This window comes from Balaenoptera borealis, assembly GCF_965194805.1.
Source record: "Balaenoptera borealis genome assembly, chromosome: 8".
Classification (NCBI taxonomy): domain Eukaryota; kingdom Metazoa; phylum Chordata; class Mammalia; order Artiodactyla; family Balaenopteridae; genus Balaenoptera; species Balaenoptera borealis.
This window is the reverse complement of record NC_138865.1, coordinates 117,246,477-117,260,713: the sequence shown is the minus strand read 5'-3', so window position 1 is coordinate 117,260,713 and position 14,237 is coordinate 117,246,477. Positions and strand designations below refer to the sequence as shown.

The 14,237-nt window shown below is 60.8% G+C and overlaps 1 protein-coding gene across 1 annotated transcript in view; it reads left to right on the top strand.

The window, feature by feature from the left end:
- FIBCD1 (fibrinogen C domain containing 1) overlaps positions 1-14,237 on the top strand; it is a 29,054-nt gene that overhangs the window by 9,008 nt on the left and 5,809 nt on the right. The window contains exons 3-6 of the mRNA XM_082400808.1: positions 648-1,127; positions 3,344-3,503; positions 3,927-4,063; positions 13,999-14,095. Coding sequence (XP_082256934.1) covers positions 648-1,127; positions 3,344-3,503; positions 3,927-4,063; positions 13,999-14,095 — 874 coding nt within the window. The remainder of the gene's footprint in view (positions 1-647; positions 1,128-3,343; positions 3,504-3,926; positions 4,064-13,998; positions 14,096-14,237) is intronic.

The window sequence follows — 14,237 nt, the reverse complement described above, 5'->3', positions numbered from 1 at the left end:
CGTTACAGCTCTCTCCCTGAGTTTGCACAGCGGGCACCGGCATATGGGGTGGGCATGTCATTATTGCCCCCATTTTACAGATGAGGACAACAAGGCTCAGGGGGGTGAAGTCCCTCACCCAAGGTCACCCCGCAGGAAATGACAGCTTGGGGACCTGAGTCCAGCCCGTCTGGCTGCAGAGTGGGAGTCTCCACCTCCCGCCCTTACCAGACCCAGGAGGGCTCCACGTGGGGAGATGTGCCTACCCCAGGCAGGCCACATGGGCCAGGGCAGGGGCAGCGAGGGAAAGGTGCCTCTCTCTCCATCGGTCTCCCCAGCTCTGCCTCTGTTTCTCTTGTCATCCTCTCCACCTTTGTCTCCCTACAACTTTCGCTCTCTCCATCTTGCTATCTTTGGTGTGTTCCTCTCTCTGTCTCCCCTCTGGGACTCTGTTTCTCATCTCCGTGTGACTCCCTTCCCCCATCCCCAAGAAAGGGACCCTCTGAGCCTCGTCCCGGCCTCACAAAGGCCAGAGGCCCCGTCCTAGGGCTGCCTGGGCCCTCCTCACCGGGCAGAGCTGGAGGCCCCGGCCTGCCCCTGATGCTGCCCCCTCTTTCTCCCGTCTGTCCCTCTGTCTCTGTGTCCACGTGCCTCGGGCTGGCCCACAGCGGCCGAGCTGCACTTACGCGCTGTGCACTGTGCTGCTGTCCCTGGCCGTGCTGCTGGCCGTGGCCGTCACCGGCGCCGTGCTCTTCCTGAACCACGCCCATGCGCCGGGCACGGCGCCCCCGCCCATCGTCAGCACCGGGCCAGCCGGTGCCAACAGCGCCCTGGTCACCGTGGACAGGGCCGACGGCTCGCGCCTCAACATCCTCATCGACCCGCGCTGCCCTGACCTCGCCGACGGCTTCGCCCGCCTGGAGGGCGCCCAGGCCTCCATGCTGCAGGCGCTGAGCCAGCGCCAGCCTGAGCCGCGGCTGGCGGGGGAACAGGAGCGGGAGCTGCTGGACACCTTGGCTGACCAGCTCCCCCGGCTGCTGACCCGGGCCTCGGAGCTGCAGGCGGAGTGCGTGGGGCTGCGGAAGGGGCACAGCACGCTGGGCCAGGGGCTCAGTGCCCTGCAGAGCGAGCAGGGCCGCTTCATCCAGGTAAGGGTGGGCTCTGCGCCTCGGGGTCTGGGCAGGGGTTGGGGGAGGCGGGGGCGGGGCTGCCAGTGAAGCACAGTGAAGGCTCCACCAGGTACCAGCTGTGGGACCTTGGGCATGTCAGGTGCCTTCCCTGGGCTGGGCCTCCTCACCTGTAACACAGGGATAGCACAGTCCATACCTGATAGGATGCTGGAGCTCGTGGCTGTACAGGGCTCGGCTGGCGTATGGCACGTGAGAGGGGCTGTCTGCACATCAGCACCTCTTTTATTATGATGGTGGAAATTGTTTGTAAACTGAAGTTTCAGCCCATGGGGGACCGCCACTGAAAATCTTTTTTTGGGTCCACACGGGGTGTTAATAAGCACTGTGCAGCACAATAGCCCTAGGAGGTGGGGATCATTACCCCATTCTACGGAGTGACCGACTGAGGCTCGGCGGGGCGAAGTGCTTTGTTTAAACTCAAACAACTGAGAAGTGCCGGAAGCAGCAACTCCGATTTCATTGCCTCTAAAAGCTGCCAATTCCTCTTTAATGCATCTGTGCGGCTCAGCGAGCAGGGACTGACTTTCCCCATTAATTCGGGGCATGTTTATATGTACATTTTCAACTTTAATCATTTGCTGGTTTAAACTGAGGTCTTCCTTGCCCGTTAGCAAGAGCCAGCCGTGCCTGAGTTTCTCGAGCGTGTCTGCATTGTCACAGAAGGATGGGCAGTACTGATTCGACTTAACCAATGCACCCGGTGATCTTTGCTGCCCACACCCTGCAGGGTGGCCCCCTGCCCCTGCTCCCTGGGGCGGCCTGCATCCCTCTGCAGGGCTCCCCCAACAGGGCCTGTCTACTGGACCCTGCAATAGAGCCCAGGGAGAAACCCACCACCCTGCCCCGATGCTCCCTCCGCCCGTCTCAGAGCCTCTCCCCAAGGCCTCAGCCCCACTGAATCATCTGCTCAGTAGAGGAGAAACTGACAGGGCAACTAAAAGCTTTGCAGGGCCTCTGCTTCCAGACAAGTCGAGAATCATATTTTGTAAACTGCCGGCACTGTATATTTCTGTTTTCCTTCTTCGAACGAGCTATTATTATCTGGCAAGTGACAGATTCAGTGTGTAAAGACCCAGCATGCTTCCACGCTCGCTGGCTGCAGTCTGCCCGTGACCCTGTCTCCCCTCCTCATGGTCCCATAGCGTTCCTTTCCTGCCAGGCAGCCCGGGGGACCGCTCCTTCTGGGCCTCAGTTTCCCCATTTGTAACAAGCGGATGACACCTCAAGCCCTCCTTCCTGGCAACACTGTGGGGGGCAGGTGAAGGGGTGGACACCAGAGGGCCCTGGAAAGTCAAAGCCATGGGGCATGGGTGGGAGTGCAGTCCCCAGGGCCCCACCTGTCCAGTGCAGACCCATCACCCCTGCCTTCACAGTCTCGCTGGGGGGTCAGAAGAGACGGTGGGTGAAGGTGTTTTGTAACCTGGAAGGTGCCTTGCAGTGAGGTGGGCACCCAGGTACTGAGTACTGAGTGCCTGCGGTGGGACCCACGCTGTGCTGGGTACTCCCCACGTTGTCACCGGTCCCCATAGCACTTGGGCCAGGGAGGCCAGGTTAGCCCCGTTTTGAGGCTTGGCTAATCACTCACCCGCAGCTGTGTAACTGGCCAGTGGGTGAGTTGGGGTTTTGAACATCAGGGCCTCCTTTAGTCAGCTCACTTGGGCTGAAGGCACAGAAATGGATGAAGAACAGGGCCTGGGGGCAGCGGGGGCACAGGTGTCTGCTAAAGCCACTCTGTCTCCTCCCACCTGAGCCCCTGCCCTCTGAGCACTGGGGCTGAGACAGCCTCGGATGGGGACCAGAGTAGGGCAGGGGCTGCCATCCCACCAGGAGCCCACCTCCACTTTTGGGACGGCTGTGTGCCCACCAGAGCCCCTGCCACCCTGGCACTCCACCCACCACTATGCTCCACCCACCCGGAGCTCCACCAAACCCTGTGCTCCACACTCCCGGAGCCCCACCCCACCCGGAGCTCCACCTACCCTGGAGCTCCACCCCCCGGCGCTCCACCCAGCTGGAGCTCCACCCACTGCTGTGCTCCGCCCTCCCGGAGCGCCACCGAACCCTGTGCTCCACCCCCCCGGCGCTCCACCCAGCTGGAGCTCCACCCACTGCTGTGCTCCGCCCTCCCGGAGCGCCACCGAACCCTGTGCTCCACCGAACCCTGTGCTCCACAGCTTCTCTCCGAGAGCCAAGGCCACATGGCTCACCTAGTGAACTCCGTCAGTGACGTCCTGGACGCCTTGCAGAGGAACCGAGGGCTGGGGCGGCCCCACGTCAAGGCTGACCTTCAGAGGGCGCCTGCCAGGGGATCGCGGCCCCGGGGCTGCGCCAATGGTGAGTGGGGTGGGGGCTGCCTTCCTTGGGTGACCTGGGTACCCAGGTTCGTCCCCACATTGTCCCCCCCCCGCCCCACTAACAAGGAAACACTGCTGCTGTTTGCTGAGGACTTCCTGCTGCTGGGCAGCACTGAGCGCCCTACCCACACCCTCCTGTTGACCCCTCTCCCAGCCTGATGAGGCGGAGCTCATTGTACCCATTTTCCAGATGAGGAAAGTGAGGCTCAGAGAGGGTGCTCACTCACCAGATTCACCCAGGGAGAGGCAGAACCACGGTCTGACCCCAAGGCCAGTGCTCTGGAGCCCACTTGACATTGCCGGATGGCCGGACAAGACAGAGAGACCTGGGGACGGCGCGGGCGGCCGTGGTGGGGGGACACGGGTGCCAGGCCCAGCGCCCTGACGGCCTTCCCTGTCTCAGGCTCTCGGCCACGCGACTGTCTGGACGTCCTCCTGAGTGGACAGCAGGAGGACGGCGTTTACTCTGTCTTCCCCACACACGACCCCGCCGGCTTCCAGGTCTACTGTGACATGCGCACTGACGGTGGTGGCTGGACGGTGAGTCTCCTGGGCTGTGTGCCCAGCTCGGCCAGGCCCCGCTTCCTTTGGGCCCCGCAGATGGTCAGGGCGGGCCCTGGGGTGACCCAGGGGGCTGTGCACGTGAACCCGGGGCGCTCTGAGAGGCTTCTCACCCAGACTTCCACCCTTGGCCTGGCCCTGCCTGGGTGCTCCCGGCCACGCAGACCTGCCCATAACCTCACCAGAGATCTCCATGTTCAGAGAAGCTTGCACGGGGCGAGTGGAGGTCATGTGCTGACCCTTGGGGGTCCATTCGGGTGGGGGTCTGACCACGGAGCCGCCTTCCACTCCCTGAGGCTGGAGCCTCCACCCCCTCCCCGAGCAGTTGTGCCGGGGGTGCTAGGGTTGGGTCCTGGAATGAACCGTTGCTAATGTGAGTTCAAGGGCTGACTTTTTCAGTTATTCGGTAAATGGTGCGTGTGCAGGAGATAAAAGGGGGAGCACAGCTGCTGCGGGCAGAGACCCTGGTGGTCTCCTGGCAAGGAGCCGTCGTGATTTCCTTGCACCTTCTGGTTCCTGCCTGGGAGGGAAGTGGGAGCAATGGAAAGGCAGGGGTGAGACAGCTGTAGGTGGCCCTGAGACCTCCCCAGTGCCAGGAGAAAGGGGTGGAGTGGCGGGGCAGAGGCCCTGGCTTGAAGACCTAGGGGTCTCCAGATCTGCCAGCTGGGAAGCCCCTTCTAGAGCAGGGTCGGCCCACTGGACTCCCACGGTCTCTGTCGCAATTGCTCAACTCTGCCTTCGCGGGGGGAACGGAGCCACAAAGCAAAAATGCCTGGGGGCTGCATGGTGGCACGCAAGGGTGAGGGCGACGTGGTTAACCATCCAAGCAGGAGGCGAGACGGGGAGGCCCGAGTGAGGTGCGTGGGCAGGGGGCAAGCAAATGCTCTCAGGGGGTAGAGCCTGCTGTTAGGAGCTGGTGGGAGAGCAGCTGAGAATCCTCCGAGGACCCCGAGACAGACATACCTCTAAACCTCTCTTCAAGCTCCAGAGGAGACAGTTTAACTGTACTGGATTCACATTCTGGGCCTAAAAGCGCTTTTGTTTTCCTAACTCGGAACATCTGAGTTATGGCCTTTGCGTCTGGGAACCCCTCGGCGGGCAGAACAACTCCAATGCACCAGCCAGAGCCCAGAAATCAGAGTTAAGGGTTAGGACAGGCTAAATGAAACACCAAGACGCCGGCCTGGGCCATGCATCTTCCACTCCAGTGGACTTGAAGCCAATCTCCTGGGAAGTCAATCAGGATTGGGGCCGGGAGGCGGGTAATTCCTCGGGCCCGGGCTTTGCGGGCGATTAGAGCCGGCCTGCTCAGCCCTCCCTCTAAGACATCTGCATCAGCTGGCCTGGGAGAAAGGCCATTCTCAGCTGAGAAGTGCTTGCCAGGCCGATAGACGTTAATATCCATTTGGGCTTCCGTCAAAGGCAATCTTGTCCCGGATACCTCTGGGCGTCTGTCAGGCTTACCTCCCTGCCACACGGAATCGCTCGGAAACTCAATTGTTTGGGAGGGAGCTGGCCGCCGCCTTTCTGGACCCCGATACCATCCATCCTCATTAGGCCCCATGTCCGAACTGCCGGGCCTCAAGTGCCAGCACCGGCGGACAGGACGCCTGGGGCCGGACACGTCAACCGGAGCCTGCTTCCCAGAAAGCCGGCCGGGCCTGGGCGAGGATGCGGCTCAACATCGCCGCCCCCTTAGGGACACTTTACAGTTTATATACCACGGCCCTGCCTGGCACTGTGCCAGCCCTCCTCCAACCCCTGGAGGCCAGCAGGGCAGCCTCAGAGAGGGCAAGAGATTTGTTCAAGGCCACCCAGCAAATAAGCAGCCCAGCCTCACGCAAGTCCGTGGAACTGACTGTCACATGGTGTCACTTGTCAATTCATGGACTCAACCACAGGATGCCAACCACAGGCCAGAAGATTCCGCAGCAAGCTGCTGGCTTGGCGGGGAGCTGGGCCAATCAGCTGACTTGTGTGAGGGCTGTGGAGCCCCTCACGCCACCTGGTGTTACCAGAGAAGCTTCTGCACTGGGAGTTTGGAGCTCTGGTGGGGTGAGGCAAGAATGGTGTTCCAGGCAAAGGGAACACGTGCGGGGTCAGCAGGAAGGTGGCAGGGCTTGTTCTGGGACCGCGGTGGCTCTGTTCTGCTGGTGTATGGCGCTCGTGGGGCCAGGGCCAGGTGGAGAGGCAGGCAGGGCCTGGGTCGAGTGGCTTCTGCAGGTGCAATAGGAATCGGGCTTTTACCTGGGGGGCAGAGTGGGCTCCTGCCGCCCTCAGAATTTCCCCACGGAGGGAGTGACCCAGAAACATGGGGCTGAGGGGTGGAGGGGGCGCGTGAGTTCCTCGGGCCCTGAACCCTGGCTGAGGGCGTGGGAGTCGCCATATGGGAATGAGGTCGGGGACAGATGGACACAGGCCTCAAGGTGGCCTTTCCGCTGATGTGGCCACTGGCCCTGGCTGAGCCCCAGCCCCTCTCTACACTCACCAACGACTCCAGTGACCCAGGCCACAGAGGGTCACGCTGATCAGCAAGGCCACTCCTGAACCTAAGACATACACCCAACCCCACCCCTGCCCCAGAAAAGAAGGGGGAAGGCAGGAAGGAAAGGCCGGCCCCTGCTGACCTGTGACCCTGGGCAAGGGGCCCAGCTTGGTCGCCAGGTCCTTTGGTAGGCCTCCTGGGTCTACCCCTCATGCTCCCTTTTTGGACCTGTCACAGGTGCAGCTAAGCAATCACTGCCCAGGTGTTGCCCATGTATGTCCCAGGCAGGCTTGCACTCCACAGGGCAGCGACTTGTCATCTGGTGGCCACTGTAGCTCAGGGGTCCGCACGGTTCTTGCACACCATCTGTGCTGCCTAAATACTTGCCAGACAGGTGACTGTTGGCATCTTCTGGCAGTGTAACTTCACCTTTCGGAGCCTCACTTTTCTCATCTGTTAAATGGGTTAATGTAGTGCTCTTCATGATGGGAACAGTCAGAATCCTCCACAGGGTGCTCACCTGTAGGGAAGGAGCAGGGGAAGGGGGAAGGGACAGCAGGGGTCCATGTGAGCCTTGGGGATTCCCTGCCAACAGAGGAATCTGGCTCCACCCTGCAGGATCTTACAGTCAAGCAGTGTTTTTAAAGGGGAAGAAGATTCGTAAAAACAGAGGCCAAATTTCCTCATTTGGAAGGTGATGCACGGGACGAAGCAGCCATTTCCAGTTCATCTCCCCGGCCCTGTGAGACTGGAAAGATCACATTCCCTCTTGGGGCATCCCCTTCCTCGTCCAGCCAGTGGGGTGGCCCTTGTATGTCACGTGGCCACGTTTCAGAGCCTAGGGAACAGGGTGACCATGCCCAGGGCCCCATATGTGTTTTATGGTTGGAAGGAGGGTCCAGCTCGGCATCAGCAGACTGGGTCCCCTGCTGTCCTGCCCCTCGGCCCCGAGGCACAGCCTTGTCCCCAACCAAGATCCGCCTCTGCTGTGCGGCCAACTGGGCCTGATTGCCAAGCCCTCATCTCTGCATAATCACCAGCCGGGGTCACAGAAATCGGGTCCAGTTCAGCATCTCCTACCGCGGGGACCTGCGATAGGATTGATTCTGCTCTGCGCCCCCATGCAGATCCACAGCAAAGCCAGCTTTCCCCAGCGCCATGAGCCGAGTGGCCCGGACCTGCGTTCTCTGCCAGGCATTTTACTGCCTCGCGGGATCGGCTGGCTCAGATAGGCCTCCAATTGGCTCCACTGCGAGAGAAACCCTCCCCTCCCACCGTGCCCTGTTCCCGCCCTACCTGAGCTCCCCAGGTGGGAGGAAAATCCTTCTCTCATCAAAGAAGCCGCCACCTGAGCAGAGCCCAGCCCAGCAGGGGGATCAGGCTCCGGAGAGATGAAAAGCTCCCCAGCCCCAGCCAGGATGCTTCGGGATGCACTGGGGAGGCCGGGTAGCAGGACTTGGGCGTCCACCAGGGGTGCTGTCTCCTCCCTGTGTCCCACAGGCTGTGGTGGCAGGAGGACCTGCTGTGACATCAGTGCCCCAGGCTGTTGTCGGGCTCCGAACTGCTCTGGGGAGTCCTCGGAGCCCTGCACACGCTAACATGACCACGGCGACTGGTGACAACACCCCTCTGGTCCTTGACCCATTAGGTCGGAGAAAACCTGCCTCTGTCCAGAGCAGTTTGGATTTCTCAAACTTTGAACGTAGATGGGATGATGCACGTGGAGCTCGGCCCGGTGCCTCAGCATCTGATAAATGGCAGCTCTGAGCAGTGTTTGCCAGGAGCTGGCAGGCACCGACTGCCAAGCCTGGGAAACGTGGCAGGGAGCCAGGCCCAGGGGTACCATTTGCAGTCAAAAACAAGGAGTGGGCCCACTTCCTTCTGGGCTTGGCAGCTGGTTCTGAAGGGGAGGGAAGTTAGACCTACTGTGCTCCGTCCCCCACACCCCCACCGAACGTACACCTTTTTCTTCATTGCATCTTTGCCGTGATCCTGCAGGGGTCACCAAGGCGTTGCTGGTGGGGCCGTTTTACAGAGAGGGAAACTAAGGCTCAGAAAGGTCCGTGACTTGTACGAGGTCACACAGCCCAGGAGAGGCAGAGCCGGGATTTAAACTCAGCTCGGCCTTAGCCCAGAAAGTGTGCTCTTGCCGCAGGCCCAGGCAGCGGGGCTGGGGTGGGAGTGCTACCCAGAGGTGTCCAGAAAGGATTTGAGGTGTGACTGTCTCCCGGGAAGGCGGGCAGAGTCTCCCCAGGGGCCGCCTTTGAAGGGCTGCATTTGCTCGCCTGTCCAAGTTCTTTGCTCTTTAGAGACAAGAATCCGCCTCTGCCACAGCCCGCCACCCCTCCTCATGGAATCGCCTGCTCGGGAGGCCTGGGAAGCTGGTGGACGCCGCAGCTGCACAACCAACACGATTCTGCCTGTAATTGGTTTCTGCAGCAGCTTCATCAGAGTTGAGGGAAAATCTCAGATGCTGCCTCGTGGGGACCCTTCTCAGGCGGCAGAGACACAGCCTCCCCATCTCGTAGCGTTTGGACCCACCCTGCCTCTATCTCTTGCGCCTCAGCTCCTCTGACCACCTGCCAAGACCCTGTTCAATCTGCAGTTCAGCTGAGCATCTCCTCCTCCAGGAAGCCCTCTAGGACCACCCTCCCAACCACCCCAGCAGGTGGCTCATCCCCCTCTGAGCTCCCAACAAATGTAACAACAATTGTTACCCTTATGGCATGCCCTGTGTCAACCAGCACATTTATCCTTGTGGGTTGGAGCTTTTATAATTCCCATTTTACAGATGAGGAAACGGAAGCACCAGGATCAAAAGAACATGCCAGGATGGGGGCTGCTCTGCCCTGAGACTGCTGGCTTGTGCATCCATCTCTCCTGAGGCTGTGAACTTTCTGAGGGCCAGAGTCCCCCATGAGTCCAGGCACACCATACGGGGTCTGGAGCAGCAAACCTGTCATTTTGCAGAGGAGAGAAGCCAAGACTTAGATGGTCATACTGCCTGTTGGCTGGAGTCTGGCTAGAACTTGAGTCTCCTGAGTGCCAGCCCAGGGCATTTTTTGGAGCCGGTCTGGCTCAGCTATGATAAGGGCCACGGGGGCTCATGGGTGTAGGGGAGCAATGTCCACCCGCTCAGCCATGGGGTATCCCTCGGCTGCCCTCAGTCGTCTCTCCTCTTCTGGTCTCAGTGGGCCCCCACCTTGAGGCACCCCCATTCTGCAGAGGTCGCCCCACCTCTCCAAACCTTAGTCTTCTCATCTGAAAAATGAGAGCACGAACCGTTCCCTCCCGGGCTGTGGCAGGGAGGGCGGTGACTGTCCTTGAAGGCACTGGGGTGACCACAGAGCCGGGCCCCGACACTCGGGAAGACTCCACACTCTGGGCCGCATGGCAAACAAGCAGCAGGTCGGACAGGGCCCGTCTGAGGAAGGGGCCCCGGCGGAGACCAGACCTGCAGAGCACGAGACAGGCCCCGGGAGCCCCGTCTGACACACACGGGAGAGTCAGCCGCTCTGCCGCTCCCCCTCCCTCCTGCCGCCCCAAGTGCGGCCGCGCCTTCCTTTGAAACCGCCAGGCACCATCTGCAGGACCGTGTGGGCCCAGCGCGCCCCTGGCAGAGCCTTGCTAAGCGGCACTTGGAAGACGCCGGGCAGCAGGCTGCTGGCTTCTGAGAATCCGCACCAAGAAAACGCACCCCGTCTGTCTTCCCACTCGTGGCACCTGCCCAAGAGGCCGCGGAGGCATTTCTACATCAATCACTTTGCAGCCGGAACCCTAGGGAGAAGGCCCCAGGAGCCAGACTGATGAATGTTTTAGCCCTAAAATTGTTAGTTTGTTTCCCTGCCTTTCCCCCACTTTTTGCCTAAGTGGGGACCCCTGTTCTGTGGGCGGGGTGGAGGAGGGGGATCAATCCTTCGCTCGTTCCCTCTTCTCATCTTCTTGTCTGGCTGATCCTTGCTCTGTAACTGAAGGCTTTCTCTCTTGGTGACATCCTGCCATCCGGCGTCCCCTGAAGTCCAGCTGGTTTCCAGAAATCTGAAGCCACAGCTGCAGTTCACTCTGAGCCTCTGAATCAGAGGAAACGTACTCCTGGGAGCCTTGCAGGACCCGTGGATGACCTGTGTCCTGTGCTCACTTGGAACACGCTTCTGCTGGCCACGATGCACTGTGGTCGGCTCGAGGGCAAGGCCAGGGTTTCGAGTCTGAGATCCCAGCCAGTGCCCAGCGTGCTCAGTCACTCAGCGTTTGAACCAAGGAATCGGGGCAGCGCATGGCAAAGGCCGGCAGCGTCAGACTGCAGTTGTGCTCCGTTGGCAGGTGGAGAAGTCAATTTAATGGGTTGTGATCAACATTATTTTTTTAATCGAATAGAGTGGAATAGAATAGAACAGGATAGAAAATATTAGTGCCTCTTCATCTTAAAGGCAAACATCCTTTCGGGAAGCTTTTGTTTCAGATACAAACAGCTGTGAGTGTATGTGTCATGATGTAAACTGCATTTCCCTGGATCACGGTCCAAAAGTCTAAAAGCCACTTCTGCAGAGCCGCGGCGTGGATGTGTCTTCAAGGGGTGGTTCATGCTTCGTTACCACTCAGGGTAAAGCGCCCGCGTTAGCAAACGGTGCTGTGGCCTCTGAGCTGGTGCGGATTCGAGCCATCTCGTCGGGATGTCTGCCACTCCCAGCCGACTGCAGATGCTTTCCCAGGTGGAGGAGAAAGGCAGGGAGGCCCAGGTGGCCTTGAACGTGCACTCATCCCCTCTGATCATGCACCCAGACCGAGCCCCAGCAGGGGCCCTGCCTGTTACTGGCGCCCAGCCCCGGAGGGCAGAGGGAAAGAGGGGCCGAGGACGGTGGCTTAGAGGTCAGCTCTTGGCTTGAGAGGCCTGGCAAGGAGGCAAGGGGGCAGGCTTGGGAAGCCCTGGCCAGTGACAAATGAGAGCATGGACGTGGGGGGTAGGACATTGGCCTCCGGGTGTCCAGCCTGGCCTCAGGCTGAGGGGTGAGGTGTGGGTCAGACTGTCCACTCACAGCCACCTGACTTCTGGCCAGTTTCCGAGCTTCTGTCGCCTGTAACAAGGAGGGGGGGTCAGGGGACACAGAACCAGCCTCCCAGGGTTGGGGTAAGGACATGCGTGTTGCCGGGCAGGGAAGACTTACCCCGAGCATCTGTTGTGGTCAGCTCTCAACCCCAGCCGGTCTTGGCCGCTCTGCCCGTCTGTCCCCATTTCTGGGGTTGGGGTCCTGCCCGTGCCTGGAAGCGTGGTAACCCCACTTCTACTTCATAATAGCGGGAACAGGAACAACAATAACGATGGCAATACTACTACCAGCCACTCGGTAATTTATTCCTCGTTGAGGTCCCGGGAGGTGGGCTGATCAGTGGGCGAGGAGAGCGTGGCCCGGGCCGCGGGGCTGCGGAGGGAGGAATGGTTTTCCCAGACCACACCTTGGGAAATGCGGGGCCCAGGACCTGGCGCTTCCTCAGGGCCACCCTGGATTCCTTCCCAGATGCCGGCCCCGCTGGCCACACGCCACTGTCAGACCAGTCCTACTTCCTGCCTGGGTGGGGGTCCACTGAGCCAGGCCTCTCCCCGTGTTCCTCTGCCCCGAGGGCCCTGACTCGGTCTCCCCACCTTGCTCCTGACATGGAGATGCTCAGTGGAACATTTGAGCGAATGAACGAGGCTTGGGGACGTGCCCTGGGACAGGAGGCTCGGGAGGAGAAGGGCCCAAGTCTGGAAGGAGGGGCTGGGTGTGGCCTGGGGCAGGGGCCGAGGGAGGGGGAGGAGGGGTGGCCCTGGCCGGCCTGCATCCCGAGGCTGTGGGTCTCCTTGGCTGGTGTGGATTGAGCATCTACGGTGTGCCGGGCCCCGAGCTTACTCTCGGTGGGTCACCGATGGGGGAGGTGCCGCCGGGGTCCCCATCTTACGATGTGGAAACTGAGGCTCAGAGAGGTGGGGTAACTGGCCGGTGCTGTAAGGGGCAGAGCCCGAGCTCTAGAGCCCAGGTTTGTAACCACTGCCCCCCCATCCCCTCTCCCCGGCCCCTCCAGCCCCCCTCTCCCCCGCCTCCTCCTGCAGAAACAGGCTCCGCTGTCCGATGCCTTCTCGGGGGAGCATCTGAGCTTCTGCCAGGATCAGGCCTTTCAAGGGGCGCGTGCTCAGGGTCCCGATCTGCAGCCATCAATACCACTCTCCGCGGGCTCTCAGATCTCTGAGCCTGATCGAATTTCCTTCCGCGCCGTCCCTTCTGAGGGCTTTCACATGTCAGGGCTAGGCCAGGTTGCAGGTAGCGGAACAAGAAAAAAAGGCGTCGCCTCCCTCCTGCCACCTGAGGTCAGAGCTGCCCAAGCGCTGTGACAGATAGGTCCCCGCAGACACAGGCGGAGCTTCGGGCAGACGCAGCTCTGGGCGGCTGAAATCAGGCCGCTTAGGGATGAAACGGGCGGCTCGCTGGTGCCGCAGCCAGATCTCTAACACCTCCGACATGGGCGCGGATGGGGGTGCTGGGGGCGGACGCTGCCTCCCTCTGCAAATGAGCAAGAAAAAGGCTTGTTAGACAGAAAGAGTTGGGGGGCGGGGGGGCGAGCTGGGAACAGAATTGTCAGCGGATCTTGTACAGACTCAAGGCAGCTCTGGCCTGGACCAGCGTGGTACTTATTTCAAAGCAATTTAACCGATGGGATTCCCGACTCCCAAATCAAGAATGTTATTAAAATGAAGAACAGAGGCAGCTGGACTGCTTGTCAGTACCCGAGTCACACCCCCGCTGGCTGTGGACTCCTGGTCCTCCCCTGAGAGGTGGCCGGGGCTCTGCTTTCCCAAGCCCCCATTCATCCCCTGCCCAGGCTCTTTATACGGGGGGATGTGAAGTGCGTGACTGCAGCAGGGGCGTATCGAGAGACAGAGCTCTGGCGGCCAGGCCTGAGTGTGCGTGTGTGTGTGTGTGTGTGTGTGTGTGTGTGTGTGTGTGTGATCGGGTTTTAAAAACTTGAGAATGGGGTTTTGTTCAGTTTTGTTTTGACCTGGGAAAAGATATAGGGACCCTTGCTCACCCCCTTATTATTTGACCAGTGAGGAAACTGAAGCCCCAGCAGGGATGGGACCCGTCCAGGGTCCCACAGTGAGGCGGCAGAGGTGGGCCTGGAAGCCAGGCTTCCTCCACTGCACCCCAGCCCACCCCAGTTCCTTCTGGAGGGGACGTTTCAGGGCCTGGGGGCACTCGGTCAGTCCCCGCTCGGGCCACCACGAGACTCCCGAGTCCCTGCTCTGCTCCGGGGCCCGGTGGGAGCTGCTGAGGGAAATGGAGACCCAGCCCCTGCTGTCTCCAAGCAGGCAGGCGAAGGGAGAGTGTGGGGCAGGGGGACGCACGTGGGGTCCTGGGAAGGTTGGAGCTAGCTCTCCATCCTCCTCCTCGCTTCGCAGGTGTTTCAGCGCCGGGAGGACGGCTCCGTGAACTTCTTCAGAGGCTGGGAGGCGTACCGGGATGGCTTCGGCAAGCTCACGGGCGAGCACTGGCTAGGTGAGACTCCTGATGCCCGGCCCGCGGGGTGGCCTGCCCTCTCCCTGTGCACCACACCCTGTCACATCCGAGCCCCGTCCTCACGTGAATGCCGTCCGGGTCTCCCTGGTGCTACGTGCAGAGGGGATCAGTGCGTCCAGTG